The sequence below is a fragment of the Macrotis lagotis genome, chromosome 8, assembly GCF_037893015.1.
Source record: "Macrotis lagotis isolate mMagLag1 chromosome 8, bilby.v1.9.chrom.fasta, whole genome shotgun sequence".
NCBI lineage: Eukaryota > Metazoa > Chordata > Mammalia > Peramelemorphia > Peramelidae > Macrotis > Macrotis lagotis.
Window position 1 is genome coordinate 281,617 of NC_133665.1, and position 13,539 is coordinate 295,155.

At 36.9% G+C, this 13,539-nt stretch overlaps 1 protein-coding gene across 4 annotated transcripts in view; it reads left to right on the forward strand.

Annotated features, from left to right (window-relative positions):
* Positions 1–13,539, forward strand: part of LOC141495153 (protein unc-13 homolog B) — a 369,137-nt gene that overhangs the window by 148,166 nt on the left and 207,432 nt on the right. For all 4 annotated transcript variants that reach the window (XM_074196148.1, XM_074196150.1, XM_074196149.1 and 1 more), the window contains 2 exons: positions 5,717–5,790; positions 10,165–10,222. In XM_074196148.1, the coding sequence (XP_074052249.1) occupies positions 5,717–5,790; positions 10,165–10,222 (132 nt within the window). The remainder of the gene's footprint in view (positions 1–5,716; positions 5,791–10,164; positions 10,223–13,539) is intronic.

Sequence of the window (13,539 nt, forward strand, 5' to 3'; positions counted from 1 at the left end):
GCTAACAATACTGTTCTGACCTGTAATAGTCTATATTTACATGTTACACTTGAAATACATGCCTAGATTATTTTGAAAATATATAAAAACTAACTGATCATGTCTATCATTCAAAATTCTCAGGAAGAGATGGAGATAGTATATTGATCTGAGGAACTCCAAGATCTGAGGAACTCCCAAGAGGTGGAATTTCAAAGTACACATAATATATGTATATAGGAGCTTATGGGAATATGATCTATAACATCTTCCATCCATCTATCCATTCATTAATACATCACTATCATCTCTGGGTATTCTTATCCTTCCTCTCCTACTCAGGTTTTTCTTCTGATCAAATAACAAAATGAAACTAACAAAAAAAACTTTATCACTAATTACAGGCATTTGATAAAATGACCATATTTGATAGTATACATAACATTCTACACCCATAGTCTTCCATATCCATAACGAAAGAAATAAGGTACATGTCTTTATCTTCTCTCTGGGGACAAGATTGTAGTTATAAACATGGAGTTTAATTTCATTTTATTGTTCCTTTTCTTTACATTTCTGTAGTCACTGTATACATTGTTTTTCAATTCTACTTTCTTTGCTTTTGCCTCAGTTTATTTGAGTCTTCCATGTTTCAATGAATAGCTTATTTCTGGCTATGTAATAATATTCCATTATATTCATACTCCACAGTTCAATTGTTCCCCAATTGATGAACATCCAGTTCTTGCTATTACAAGAGAGTTACTATGATTATTTTGGCATATTTTTGTTCAGTCATTTCTGACTCTTTGTGACCTCTAGGACGAACTATCCATGAGGTTTTCTTGGCAAAGATACTGGAGTGGTTTGCCTTTTCCTTTTCCATTCTTGCCATATACAGGACTTTATCTTTATCTTTGTCTTTGACTCCAGATATATGCCTTATAACTCCTACATCTTTTCTGTTCCCTCCTCCTCAGTCAGTAAAATAAAAAAAAATTAATATATTAATAGTCCTTATTTCTTTCTGCATAAATCTTTATATTTATGTATAAATGTACTTTTATATAGTTATTGAATGTCTGTGCCAGGAATCATGTATAGAATCACTCTTATACTAGTAATAGAGGGGTAGAATATTGTACTAGATTCTTAGAAAGTGGCCCCCAGCCTAATGGAACTTATACTTAAGAAAGACATGTTTTTTTCCCAAGGCAATGGGGTTAAGTGGCTTGCCCAAGGCCACACAATTAGGTAATTATTAAAGTGTCTAAGGTTGGATTTGAACTCAGGTACTCCTGAATCCAAGGCCGGTGCTCTATCCACTGTGCCACCTAGCCACCCCAAGAAAGACATGTTAATGAAATTTAATCTTTTCTGGGTAATCAGTCAACTAATAATGTGTCAAGCATTTTGATAACTGACCAGGACACAAAAAAGGGCAAAAAAACTCCAGTCTCTTCTCTCAAGGAATACAGGCAAACAACTACACACAAATGAGTTATAGATATAGAGATCTCTATCTGTCTCTCTCTCTTTCTCTCTCTCTCTCTCTCTCTCTCTCTCTCTCTCTCTCTCTCTCTCTCATCCATCCATCCATCCATCCATCTATCATTTCATCCATCCATCCATCCAGTCACATGACAGAAAGCCAGTTAAGTTGTTCTGAATCAGAAGATGGAGTATTATTTGGGAGAAATAGCAAGGAAGGATCAACAGTGTAGTGCAGTGGATAGAGCACCAGCCCTGGAGTCAGGTTGACTTGAATTTAAATCTGGCCTCAGACACTTAATAATTACCTAGCTGTGTGACCTTGGGCAAGTAACTTAACCCCATTGTCTTGCAAAAAAAAAAGGAAGAAGCAGCAAGGAGTTCAGTCCCACTAGATTCTAGAGTATGTTGAGGACAGTAAGATGGAGAGATGAAAATGAAGGTCATTTAAGGCCACAGATAGAATTTTGTATTTGATACTGAAGGGGCATCGAGAATCATTGGAATTTATTGTATGGGTGGAATGAGGAAAATGGTTTGTGGGTGGTGACATGGTTGGACATATGATATAGGAAGATCTGTTTCACAACTGAATGAAGGATGAATTAAAGTAGGGAGAAACCTGAGATAGGGAAACTACCAGAAGGCTGTTCCAATTGTTTTGGTGTAGAGTGCTGAGGTGGGAGTGCCAGAAGAGGGAAGGGGTATATATGGGAGATGGTGTAAAGGTAAAACTAGCAAGACAGATTGGATATGGAAGGGCAGGGGAAGGTGGGGGGAAGGTGGGGGGGGAGAGAGAGAGAGAGAGAGAGAGAGAGAGAGAGAGAGAGAGAGAGAGAGAGAGAGAGAGGAGTCAAGTGGAATAGGAATAAAATAGCTAACATTTATATAACATTTTAAATTTTGAAGAGTATTTTACATATATTCTATCATTTGATTCTCAACAACCCTGAGAAGTAGGTGCTATTAATATCCTCCTTTTACAAATGAGGAAATTGAGATTGAAAGAGGTTAAGAGACTTGTCTAGGGTCACACCCACATCTAGGAAGTCTTACATTGGATTTGACCTGAGTTTTACTGTCTCTATTTTCAGTATTGCCCCCTTATTACCACTCTCTGTATTAAAAGGAATGGATGAAATCTGAATAAGTCTGAAAAGATGCAGTTTGTTATTGAACTTAGAGAAGGTTTTCTCTAATCTTGAAGCTAGTGGAAGGATTAGTGTAACCAGAATCAGAACAACTGAGTTTCCAGTCCTAGCTTTACCACTCTTTGTCAGTGAACTTAACTCTTTAGGCCTCAATTTCCTCATCTGTAAAATGGGAATGATAATACTTGCCCTGGCTACTTCACAGGGTTGCTTTAAATTGTTATCAAATGGAATAATGGATCTGATAGCACTTTCTAACTACAAAGCACTGGAGAAATATTAGCTCTTACTGCTATTATCACTGCTACTATTGTCACAATCATACCCAAGTCACTATTTTTTTAAATTTATTTTTATTAAAGATATTATTTGAGTTATACAGTTTTCCCCCAATCTTGCTTCCCTTCCCCCCCCCCCCCAGATAGCACTCTGTCAGTCTTTACTTTGTTTCCATGTTGTGCCTTGATCCAAATTGGGTGTGATGAGAGAGAAATCATATCCTTAAAGAGAAGAGAATTCTCAGAGGTAACAAGATCAGACAATAAGATATGTTTTTTTCTAAATTAAAGGGAATAGTCCTTGCACTTCCTTCAAACTCCACAGCTCCTTATCTGGATACAGATGGCACTCTCCTTTGCAGACAGCCCAAAATTGTTCCCAATTGTTGCACCGATGGAATGAGCAAGTCCTTCAAGGTTGAAGATCACTCCCATGTTGCTGTTAGGGTGTATAGTGTTTTTCTGGTTCTGCTCATCTCACTCAGCATCAGTTCATGCAAATCCCTCCAGGTTTCCCTGAAATCCCGTCCCTCCGGGTTTCTAATAGAACAGTAGTGTTCCATGACATACATATACCGCAGTTTGCTAAGCCATTCCCCAAATGAAGGACATTTATTGGATTTCCAATTCTTTGCCACCACAAACAGGGCTACTACAAATATTTTTATACAAAGTAATGTTTTTACCCTTTTTCCTCATCTCTTCAGGGTATAGACCCAGTAGTGGTATTGCTGGGTCAAAAGGTATGTACATTTTTGTTGCCCTTTGGGCATAGTTCCAAATAGCTCTCCAGAAGGGTTGGATGAGTTCACAGCTCCACCAACAGTGTAATAGTGTCCCAGATTTCCCACATCCCTTCCAACAATGATCATTATCCTTCCTGGTCATACTGGCCAATATGAGAGGTGTGAGGTGGTACCTCAGAGAAGCTTTAATTTGCATTTCTCTAATAAGTAATGATTTAGAGCATTTTTTCATATGGCTATGGATTGCTTTGATCTCCTCATCTGTAAATTGCCTTTGCATATCCTTTGACCATTTGTCAATTGGAGAATGGCTTTTTGTTTTAAAAATATCACTCAGTTCTCTGTATATTTTAGAAATGAGTCCTTTGTCAGAATCATTAGTTGTAAAGATTGTTTCCCAATTTACTACTTTTCTTTTGATCTTGATTACATTGGTTTTATCTGTGCAAAAGCTTTTTAATTTAATGTAATCGAAATCATCTAATTGGTTTTTGGTGATGTTCTCCAACTCTTCCTTAGTCATAAACTGTTCCCCTTTCCATAGATCTGACAGGTAGACTACTGACTACTCCTTGATCTTCTGATTTGCTTATAGTATTGTTTTTTATGCCTATGTCCTGTAACCATTTGGATCTTATCTTGGTAAAGGGTGTGAGGTGTTGGTCTAATCTAAGTTTCTTCCATACTAACTTCCAATTATCCCAGCAGTTTTTTTCAAAGAGGGAGTTTTTATCCCAATGGCCAGACTCTTTGGGTTTATCAAACAGCAGATACTATAATCCTCTCCTGCTTTTACACCTAGCCTATTCCGCTGGTCCACCACTCTATTTCTTAGCCAATACCAAACAGTTTTGATGACTAATGCTTTATTATATAATTTTAGATCGGGTAGTGCTAAGCCACCTTCGTTTGTACTTTTTTTCATTAAGCTCCTGGCAATTGTTGACTTTTGATTTCTCCATATGAATTTACTTACAATTTTTTCTAACTCATTAAAGTAATCTTTTAGAATTTTGATTGGTAGGGCACTAAACAGATAGTTTAGTTTTGGTAGAATTGTCATTTTTATATTAGCTCTACCTATCCATGAGCAGTTGATATTTGCCCATTTATTTAAATCTGATTTAATTTGTGTGAGAAGTGTTTTATAATTGTTTTCAAAAAGATTCTGAGTCTGTCTTGGCAAATAGACTCCCAAATATTTTACATTGTATGAGGTTACTTTGAATGGGATTTCTCTTTCTAGCTCTTCCTGCTGTTTCTTGCTAGACATATATAGAAAAGTTGAGGATGTTAAGAGGGTTTATTTTATAACCTGCAACTTTGCTAAAATTGCTAATTGTTTCCAGTAGTTTTTTGGATGATTTCTTGGGATTCTCTAGGTAGACCATCATGTCATCTGCAAAGAGTGAGAGTTTTGTCTCTTCTTCCTAATTCTAATTCCTTCAATTTCTTTTTCTTCTGTAATTGTTGATGCTAGCATTTCTAATACAATATTGAATAGTAGTGGTGATAATGGGCACCCTTGTTACACCCCTGATCTTATTGGGAATACCTCTAGCCTCTCCCCATTGAATATAATGCTTGTTGATGGTTTCAGATAGATACTGCTAATTATTTTAAGGAACAGTCCATTTATTCCTACATTCTCTAGTGTTTTTAATAGGAACCAAGTCACTATTGACAGAAAGGAAGTTTGTACATTATTTCAGAAATGCATTCCTTTTGTTATTTCTTCTTTGAAGTTGATTTTTACCTTTTGATTGAAAATGGGCCTAATTTAATTATTTCCAAAGTTGACTTAATCTACTTTGTGTCTCTGTGTCCTGTCTTTATAGTGCTGAATGTATTGGTCACAATTTTAAAAAAGAACTATGAAAATAATAAAAATTAACTAATGTTATAAACCATGAGAGATGTATAAACCAGGTTAAAGCATTACACTTTCTTAACCTAAGTCAATGAGTCATGAGTTTTTGTTATTGTTGCTTTATTCCAAGATCTCATCTCTCTAGAATGCTAAGTGATAGGATAACAAGCTTCTGATATGGTTTCTTTCTTTGTGTGATAGATATTCCAGAAGAAGAAGCTAGATACTGGACCCACAAACTGGAAGAAATCAATGCTCTGGGAAGTGACAATGAGGTATGAGCTATCTTTTCTGTATAACCAAGAAGATTTGAACCAACTTTGGAGGGCCTACATAATATAGATGGGGGTCCTGGTATTAGACCAGGATTGAGGCCAAGTGGTTCTTCTGTTGGCCAGAATGCTTCTGACCAATAGGAAAAACCTAAATACCATTAGGGAATGTTCTTAAATGGTGGCATGGATCCAAACTGTTAGGAGTTGGGGAGGCCCTAGAGAGAAAAGATATGATTTAGAAGGTTTATAAATTGTTCAGGGTGAGAAATGCAATGAAGATAGATATGGCTCCCTGTCTGTCATGGGGAAAGTGTTGTGGAGAATGAGTATAGCTCTCCAGGTATAGGTCTGGGGGAGGTGCTGAAAAGGGGAGACAATAGGGAGGGTAGGCACTGTTCCTAACTGAGGAGGCACATAGTATTTTTCCATCATCTGTAGTTGAGCTGTTGAGCAGATATTTAGTTAGCAGAGTTCTTAAATGCTTATGAATGCATTAGACATTTTGATAAATGGCAAAGATATAAAGAAAAAGTGAAAATAGCTTTCATTCTGAGGAGGAAGATAACATGTACATATGTAGTTATTTACAGGACATAGACAAAATAAACAAAAGTAACTTTCCAGGCAGAAGCAGTTAAGGAGCCTGGAAAGGCATTCTGGATAAGATGGTTCTTGGGCTGAATCGTGCAGGAAGATTATAAGGAACTGAAGATAAGAAGGGTTATAGGTATGAGGAAAAGTCAGTGCAGAGACATGGAGTTAGAAAGTGGAATGTTGTGCTCAAGGAATAGTAAATATAACTTATTCCTGGAGTGCTTGGAGAAGAATAATGTGTAAGAATACTAGAAAAAGGACTATATTGTGAACAGTTTCAAATGTTGAGCAATGGACTTTACATTTAATCCTAGAGATTATAAGGAACCACTGACTTTTATTGAGTGAAAAGGAAGCATGATCAGATCTTTGCTTCATGAAAATTATTTTGGGTGTCATGTAGAGGATACATTGGCATGGAAGGAGACTTGAAAAGTAGGGAGAACAAACTGAAAGCTGATATTTGATGCAGAGGTGATGAGGGCTTGAACTGAGGGATGGGGGGACATATGACTCTGTGAATAGAGAGAATGAAGAACATTTAAGAGATGATGCTAAAACAAAAACAAAGAGTTTAGGTAACAGATTGGAGAAGTGGGATGATTAAGAGTAAGAAGCTAAGGGGCAGGTAAGTAGCAAAGTGTATAGATATAGAGCACTGGCCCTGGAGTCAGGAGAACCTGAATTCAAATCTAGTGTCACAAAACTTGACACTGACTAAATGTGTGATCTTGGGTAAGACACTTAACCCTATTTCCTTGCAAAAACCAAAAAAAAAAAAAAAAAAAGAGTGAGAAGTTGAATATGACCCAGGATAGGATACCTGAGTGATTGAGAAAAGGTGGTACCCTTGATAGTAACAAGCAAATTCTGAAAAAGACTCAGGTTTTGAGGGAAAACATCATGAGTTTTGTTTTGAACATTTAGAGTTGAGATGCCTTCAGGTTAATTCAGTTTGGAACATCCAATAGACAATTTATGGTGTGATTCTGGAAGTTAGGAGAGTAAGAGTAGGTTTCCATAAATAGATTTGGGAGTAATCTGCATAGAGATCTGGGAGCTGATGAGATCACCCAGTGAGAGAATGAAAAGGGAAATGAAAGTGGTCCCAGGACAGAGATTTGGGGAATACTCGTAATTATAGTACTTGACATGCATGAAGATTCAGCAAGGGAGACCGAGAAGGCTGTTGTTGTTTGTCCTTTGTTCTTGAAAAGGACCAATGACATCAGAAAGGTGATATCTTAACTTGGATTTAAATAAGACCGAGCTGTGCAGAATGTGGAAAGACATAACTCAAGATGACTAGCAATGGAATGCATTGCCTAAGGAGGAGTCAGACAAATAGGAGAAGGATAAAGAAAACAGTGTCACAAAAATCCATATTGTAGAGAGAGTGCAACAGGAAATGTAACTGATAGTGTAAATACTGTGGAGGTCAGAAGGGATGAGAATTGAGGGGGGGGATATTAGATTTAGACCATTAATAAATAACAGGAAACTTTGGAGAGAGTATTTTCAGTTGAATAGTGAGCTCCAGTCAGACTGAAGAGGGTTTACAAGAGACTGAACAGCAGAGACTTCCTTGCTCCCCTCCCCCTAGAGATCTTAGAAGTCTTTCAATTAACACTTCTTCTGTGTAAAGTTCTATGGGAGTTTCTTGTGTTTCTTGAATTATGGCATTTAGGTTTTAGAACTTTTCATGATCTTTAAATGAGGGGGTGGGAACCTATGATCCTTAAGTTGTTATTGTATCTTGGCTTTTGTTTTGCTTGTAGAGAGATGTGTTTTCTTCTAATGTTACTGCCTTTTGAGTCTCTTCTAGATTGTCTTTCATTTTACCTGATTTAAAATCTCTATAGAGATAAATCTGGAGAACTTGTTAGCCCACTGGCTAACTGGTGGAAAGGTAAGATAAACTCTTGAAAAGCTAAATGGTACATGACAAATACTATGTGGAGGTTTCCCAGTATCTAAAGTAATTTTCTTCAACACTAACCTACTCAACGGGTTACAAGGGCTGAGTTTTGGGTGATTTACATGGTTCCTCTACAAATAGCTGAAGTTCTTCCTTTGTGGCCAGCTACCTGTGTATGGATCAGATGGGGACAGGATAATCCTTCGTAAGGGTTTAATAAATAAATAAGATAGTTCTGATGGCTTAGAACTCCCCTTTTTACTTTTTGGCTCAAAGTTGATGTTCCAGCTTTGAGTGGTGGATAGTAAAGGTTTTTCCATAACTAAAATAATCTTTGTTTTTTTATTATTATTCTGGGCTCAGAGTTACTTGCATTATAATACCTAGAAGAGTAGGAAGTACTGTAAGTAGACCTCAGGTAGGGAGTGGCAGAGGAGAACCTTCCCTGAAAGAATTGTTGCCTTCTTATCCAACCCAATAAACATTTATTCATTTAATTTGCCAGGACCAACATTGGGCAAAACAGGTCTATATTAGGCTTCAGGGAATTATGTCAGACCCATACATTACTTGGAGGGGATCATTAGGTTTTTCTTCAGCTTTTCATAGTTGAGGTGAAGTAGTTTTTTATCAGTACGTTCATGTAGTATGATTTTAAAAATGTGGCTGGCCTCTGACCACTGCGTTCTGAAAGAAGGAAGAAATAATATTCCCTTTTGTGGAAATAGAGGTCTAAAGATTAATTGAGCATTGTTTAATCTGATCTTGACCTACTTCTCTGACCATATTTCTCTTACTTGTTTCCAGCTAGTCATTCCACTATTTCTTGATATGTAAAGCCTTTGCTTAATCCATTCTTTCCTCCTGATATCCTCTCCTTCACATACAGCCCATTCTTCAAGGTTTAATCCAAGCCTCTTTCTTAGGAAACTTTGCTTGATCTTTCTTGCTTTCAAGGTTTATTCCCCCCTTTCCTCAGGACTCTTAGTTTTTGGCTGTACTATTCATTTGATAATTAATTGTGAACTGCCTTGTGAAACTGCTGGATGTGTGTGTTTGTATTGTTTGTAGTTGATTCATGTACTATTTAGCTTTTCAAGAGTTTATTTTACCTTTCCACCAAGATTGATAAAACTCCCTGCTGGCATGGACCTTCTTTTAAATTTCTCTGTAGAAGGTACCTAGCCTAGGGCTGAGGCAGAGAAGGTAAAGAGGCTGTCAGGTTGGTTGCCTGTTGTTTATGCTTAAAAAAATCTGAGCTCAACCTGGCCCATAAGTATTCTCTGGTTGGGCACCTGGTGAATTATCCAAGGTAAAAGGAGTGGATACTTCTTCTGGTGACATTGCAACTCCAGGAGGAGGCTCACAATGCCCTTGCCCCCCCCCCCCCCCCATTTGGTAGGAAATGGTGCAGTCCACATTAAAGTCCTGCTTCACTTGGAGAACCTTGTGGCCAGAACCAGAACATTAGCTTTCTTCCTGCTATGTTTGTACTTTGCAGAGAGACCGGGGAATTATTTGTAAGACCCTGAAGGAGATCAGGAAGGGAACATGCTGCTCCCCTGTTCAACTGTCTGTGGGTTATGAGAGCACTTGTGTACAGACAAGGTCAAACATTTCATTTGGGCTATCTCACTAGTAATGTGACATAGACCAGGAAGAAACTCGAAAGTCTCTTCTTTGCATGAAAAGATATTCTTCCTATAAGAGGGGAAGGAAAACATTTCATGGAACATTCTGTTTCAACTGAATGTTGAACTGTGCCTTAAGAGAATACTTAACTTTTTTAATAAGTAACTGCTTTCTTTTTGCCTATCAACTGTTGAGCCTCTTACAAGATGTTTTTCTTCCTCTGCCTCTAGTATTCCTTCCAAGAAGAAAGCCAGAAGAAGCTGTTGCCCATTGCTGCCACCCAGTGTTGTAAGTAAGAAATAATCTGTTCTCAAAGCTTTTATAATTTTTCCCTACCCTTGTTTTCACTTCCCTGGTTCTCTGAAATGAACAATTGATTTTATTGGAAGGGGGTGGAGTGACTAGAAGACTAGCCACAGTTTACACACTCATTCGTACCCACCTCTTGGCATTGGTATCTCTGGGAGTGCAGGTTATTTGTCATGGTATAATAACACTTCAGGGAGCAGTTGCACCCTTTGGGCCTATGACAAACGTCAAGAAAACTGACATGAAAGTTTTGTTAAGCTGGAGGTCGAACTAAATCTGCCCTCAGTCCCACTGTGAAAAATAGCATGCATTCAGAATCCATCAATTCCTTCTCTGGAAGTGAGGATAACATTTTTTATGAGACTTTTGAAGTTGTCTTGGATCATTGCATTGCTAAGAAAAGCTAATTCATTGTTGATCATTGTGCAGTATTGCTGTTACTGGGTACTGGTTCTGCTTATTTTATTTTGCTTCAATTCATATAAATCTTTCCAGGTTTTTCTGAAGTCATTCTGTTCATCATTTCTTATAGCATGGTAATATTCCAATGTAATCACATACTACAACTTGTTCAGCCACCCCCTGACTGATGGATATCACCTCAAATTCTAATTATAACCAACATAAAAGAGCTGCTATGAGTATTTTTGTACAAATAAATCCTTCCCTCCCACTCCTTTGTAAAATCTCTTTGGAGTACAGACCAAAGGTGGATAAAATGTGGACAAGACCTTTGGGCATGCTCTCTAAAATAGTCAAATCAGTTAATAACTCCTCCATAGAGCTTTTGTGTCCCAATTCTCATTCCCTCCAAACTTTATTGTTTTCTCTTGTTGTCATATTGGCCAATATGAAGTATGAAATAGTACTAAGAGTTGTTTTAATTTGCATTTCTCTAATCAGTAGTGATTTAGAGCATTTTTTCTTATGATTATTGGTAGCTTTATTTCTTCTTTGAAAACTGTATTCGTAACCTTTAAGCATTTATCGACTGGGGAATGACTCTTTATTTTTATAAATTTTACTCCATTCCTTATGTATTTGATTAAATATTTACCATATTTAAAGGACATTGATGGACTTGACTGTGTCCATCCAAGGCAGGACATCCTAGGATAGCCAAGGATCTGAAAATAGTGCCTTTATGTTGATATTTGACTTTTGACTCCCTTTTGAGGAATGTTCTACTAAAGGAATTGGGAATATTTACCCTGAAGAAGACAGGACAAAACTTGTGGGTGAGGGTGGAGAATATAATAGTAATTTTCCAAATATTTAAAAGTCTGTGATCTCAAAAAGAATACAGACTTAATTTCCCAAAGGCACAAGTAATAATAGATGTAGGACTTGTGATTTCTTTGGTGTAGGAAATTCCTGGATGAGGAAACTCCCTTTTACCAATTCTTTCCTCAGATTGTAGTCTTAGAGAAACATTAAGATCACTGAGTAGCATTTTAAAATATCAACAAATCTCTATATTTATATTGAAGAAAACATTGATAGTCTAAGAAAATGTGATATATTATCAATTATCTTGGCGTGTATCTTGTATCTACCTATTCAAGTAGAAAGGAAGGGGTGAAATTTTTATAAGTGTCAACTTTTAAAATTTAAGCTAGCAGAAGAGGGGGAGCGGGAAGAAGATGGCAGCAAGGCTGGTTGATTTTTTCTTTTTTATATATAAATTTTACATATAAATTTGCCAATTATATATATAATAGTAGTTCCTACCTATCATTTTTTGTAATGTTTTGAATTTTAAATTTTTCCCCCAACCTCCCTTCCCTCCCCTCCCTCCACAGAGGGGCAGTCTTATGAATGTGTTGAGAGAAAAATCATATTCTTGAGGAAAAATAAAATAGAAGAAATAGAAAAATTATGTAGTACATAAGACAGCAACTTTTTTTTTTAATTGAAGGTCTTCGTTTAAACTCCACAATTCTTTCTTTGGATACAGATGGTATTCTCCATTGCAGATAGCCTAAAATTGTCCCTGATTATTTCACTGATGAAATGAGCAAGTCCATTAAGGTTGATCATCACCCCTATGTTGCTGTTATGGTGTGCAGTATTCTTTTGATTCTGCTCATCTTACTCAGCATCAGTTCAGGCAAGTCTTTCCAGGCTTCTCTGGTTGATTTTTTTTAAATTTTATTTTCCCCCCGGTTACATGCAAAAACAAGTTTCAACATTCACTTTTTTTTTTTTTAGCAAGGCAAATGGGGTTAAGTGGCTTGCCCAAGGCCACACAGCTAGGTAATTATTAAGTGTCTGTCTGAGAACGAATTTGAACCCAGGTACTCCTGATTCCAAGGCCGGTGCTTTATCCACTACGCCACCTAGCCGCCCCAACAACATTTACTTTTAAAACCTTGAATTCCTAATTATTTATTTTCCTCCCACACTATTCCCCCTTATTGAGAAAGCAAGTTATTTGATATAGTTTAAAAAATGTGTAGTCATGGAAAACATTACCACAATAGTCATGTTGTAAAAGTAAATATAATTCCCCCAATCCCCCCAAAAAGAGAAGTCTCACGAAAAATAAATTTAAAAAAATTCAATCTGTATTCAGACAGGACTGGTTGATTCTTTTCCTGGAAGCGTTTTCCAGTAGAAGTGGAGAAACAGAACTTGAGACCACCTAGACCAGGAAATATGAACAAAGGAATCTGTTGGATAGACTTGCAGGAGTATGGGCTCAATTTGTGCTTCTACCTGAACTGATCAGTAGTTATATCTGTTGTAAGCATAAGCCAGGGTCTGTTTCTGTGTGGAGAACTATGGTAATAACTCCTGCAACTCAAATGAACTGAGAAATTTCTACCTTTTGATGCTTTTACCAACTATTTTTCTGTTGTCAATCTGTTTTTTCCCCTCAGTCCAGGATTAGTGAGTATGTGTCTTAGGTGAGTCTTGAATATGGGTTTTCCTGGCTTTGAGGCCAACTCTTTATGCCATTCTGTCTCTAGGTAGTAGTAGTAGTAGTAGTAGTAGTAGTAGTAGTAGTAGTAATAATAATAATAATAATAATAATAATTAACAACAACAATACTAACATCTTATGCTTCTAGAATATTTTAACATTTGAAAAGTACTTTCTTCACATAAATTGTGAGGTGGCTAGTAAAATACCTAGTAAGATCAATGAATAGAAGTTATAGAACAGCAGACTTTGACTTAGGGTAAGCAAGAATTTCCTATCAATTAGAGCCAATGGAAGTTTTTCAGCAGGAAAACGTCTATTTTCCAGATATCTCTCTGGAGTAGAGGCACAACTGGAGAAGTTGGAGAAC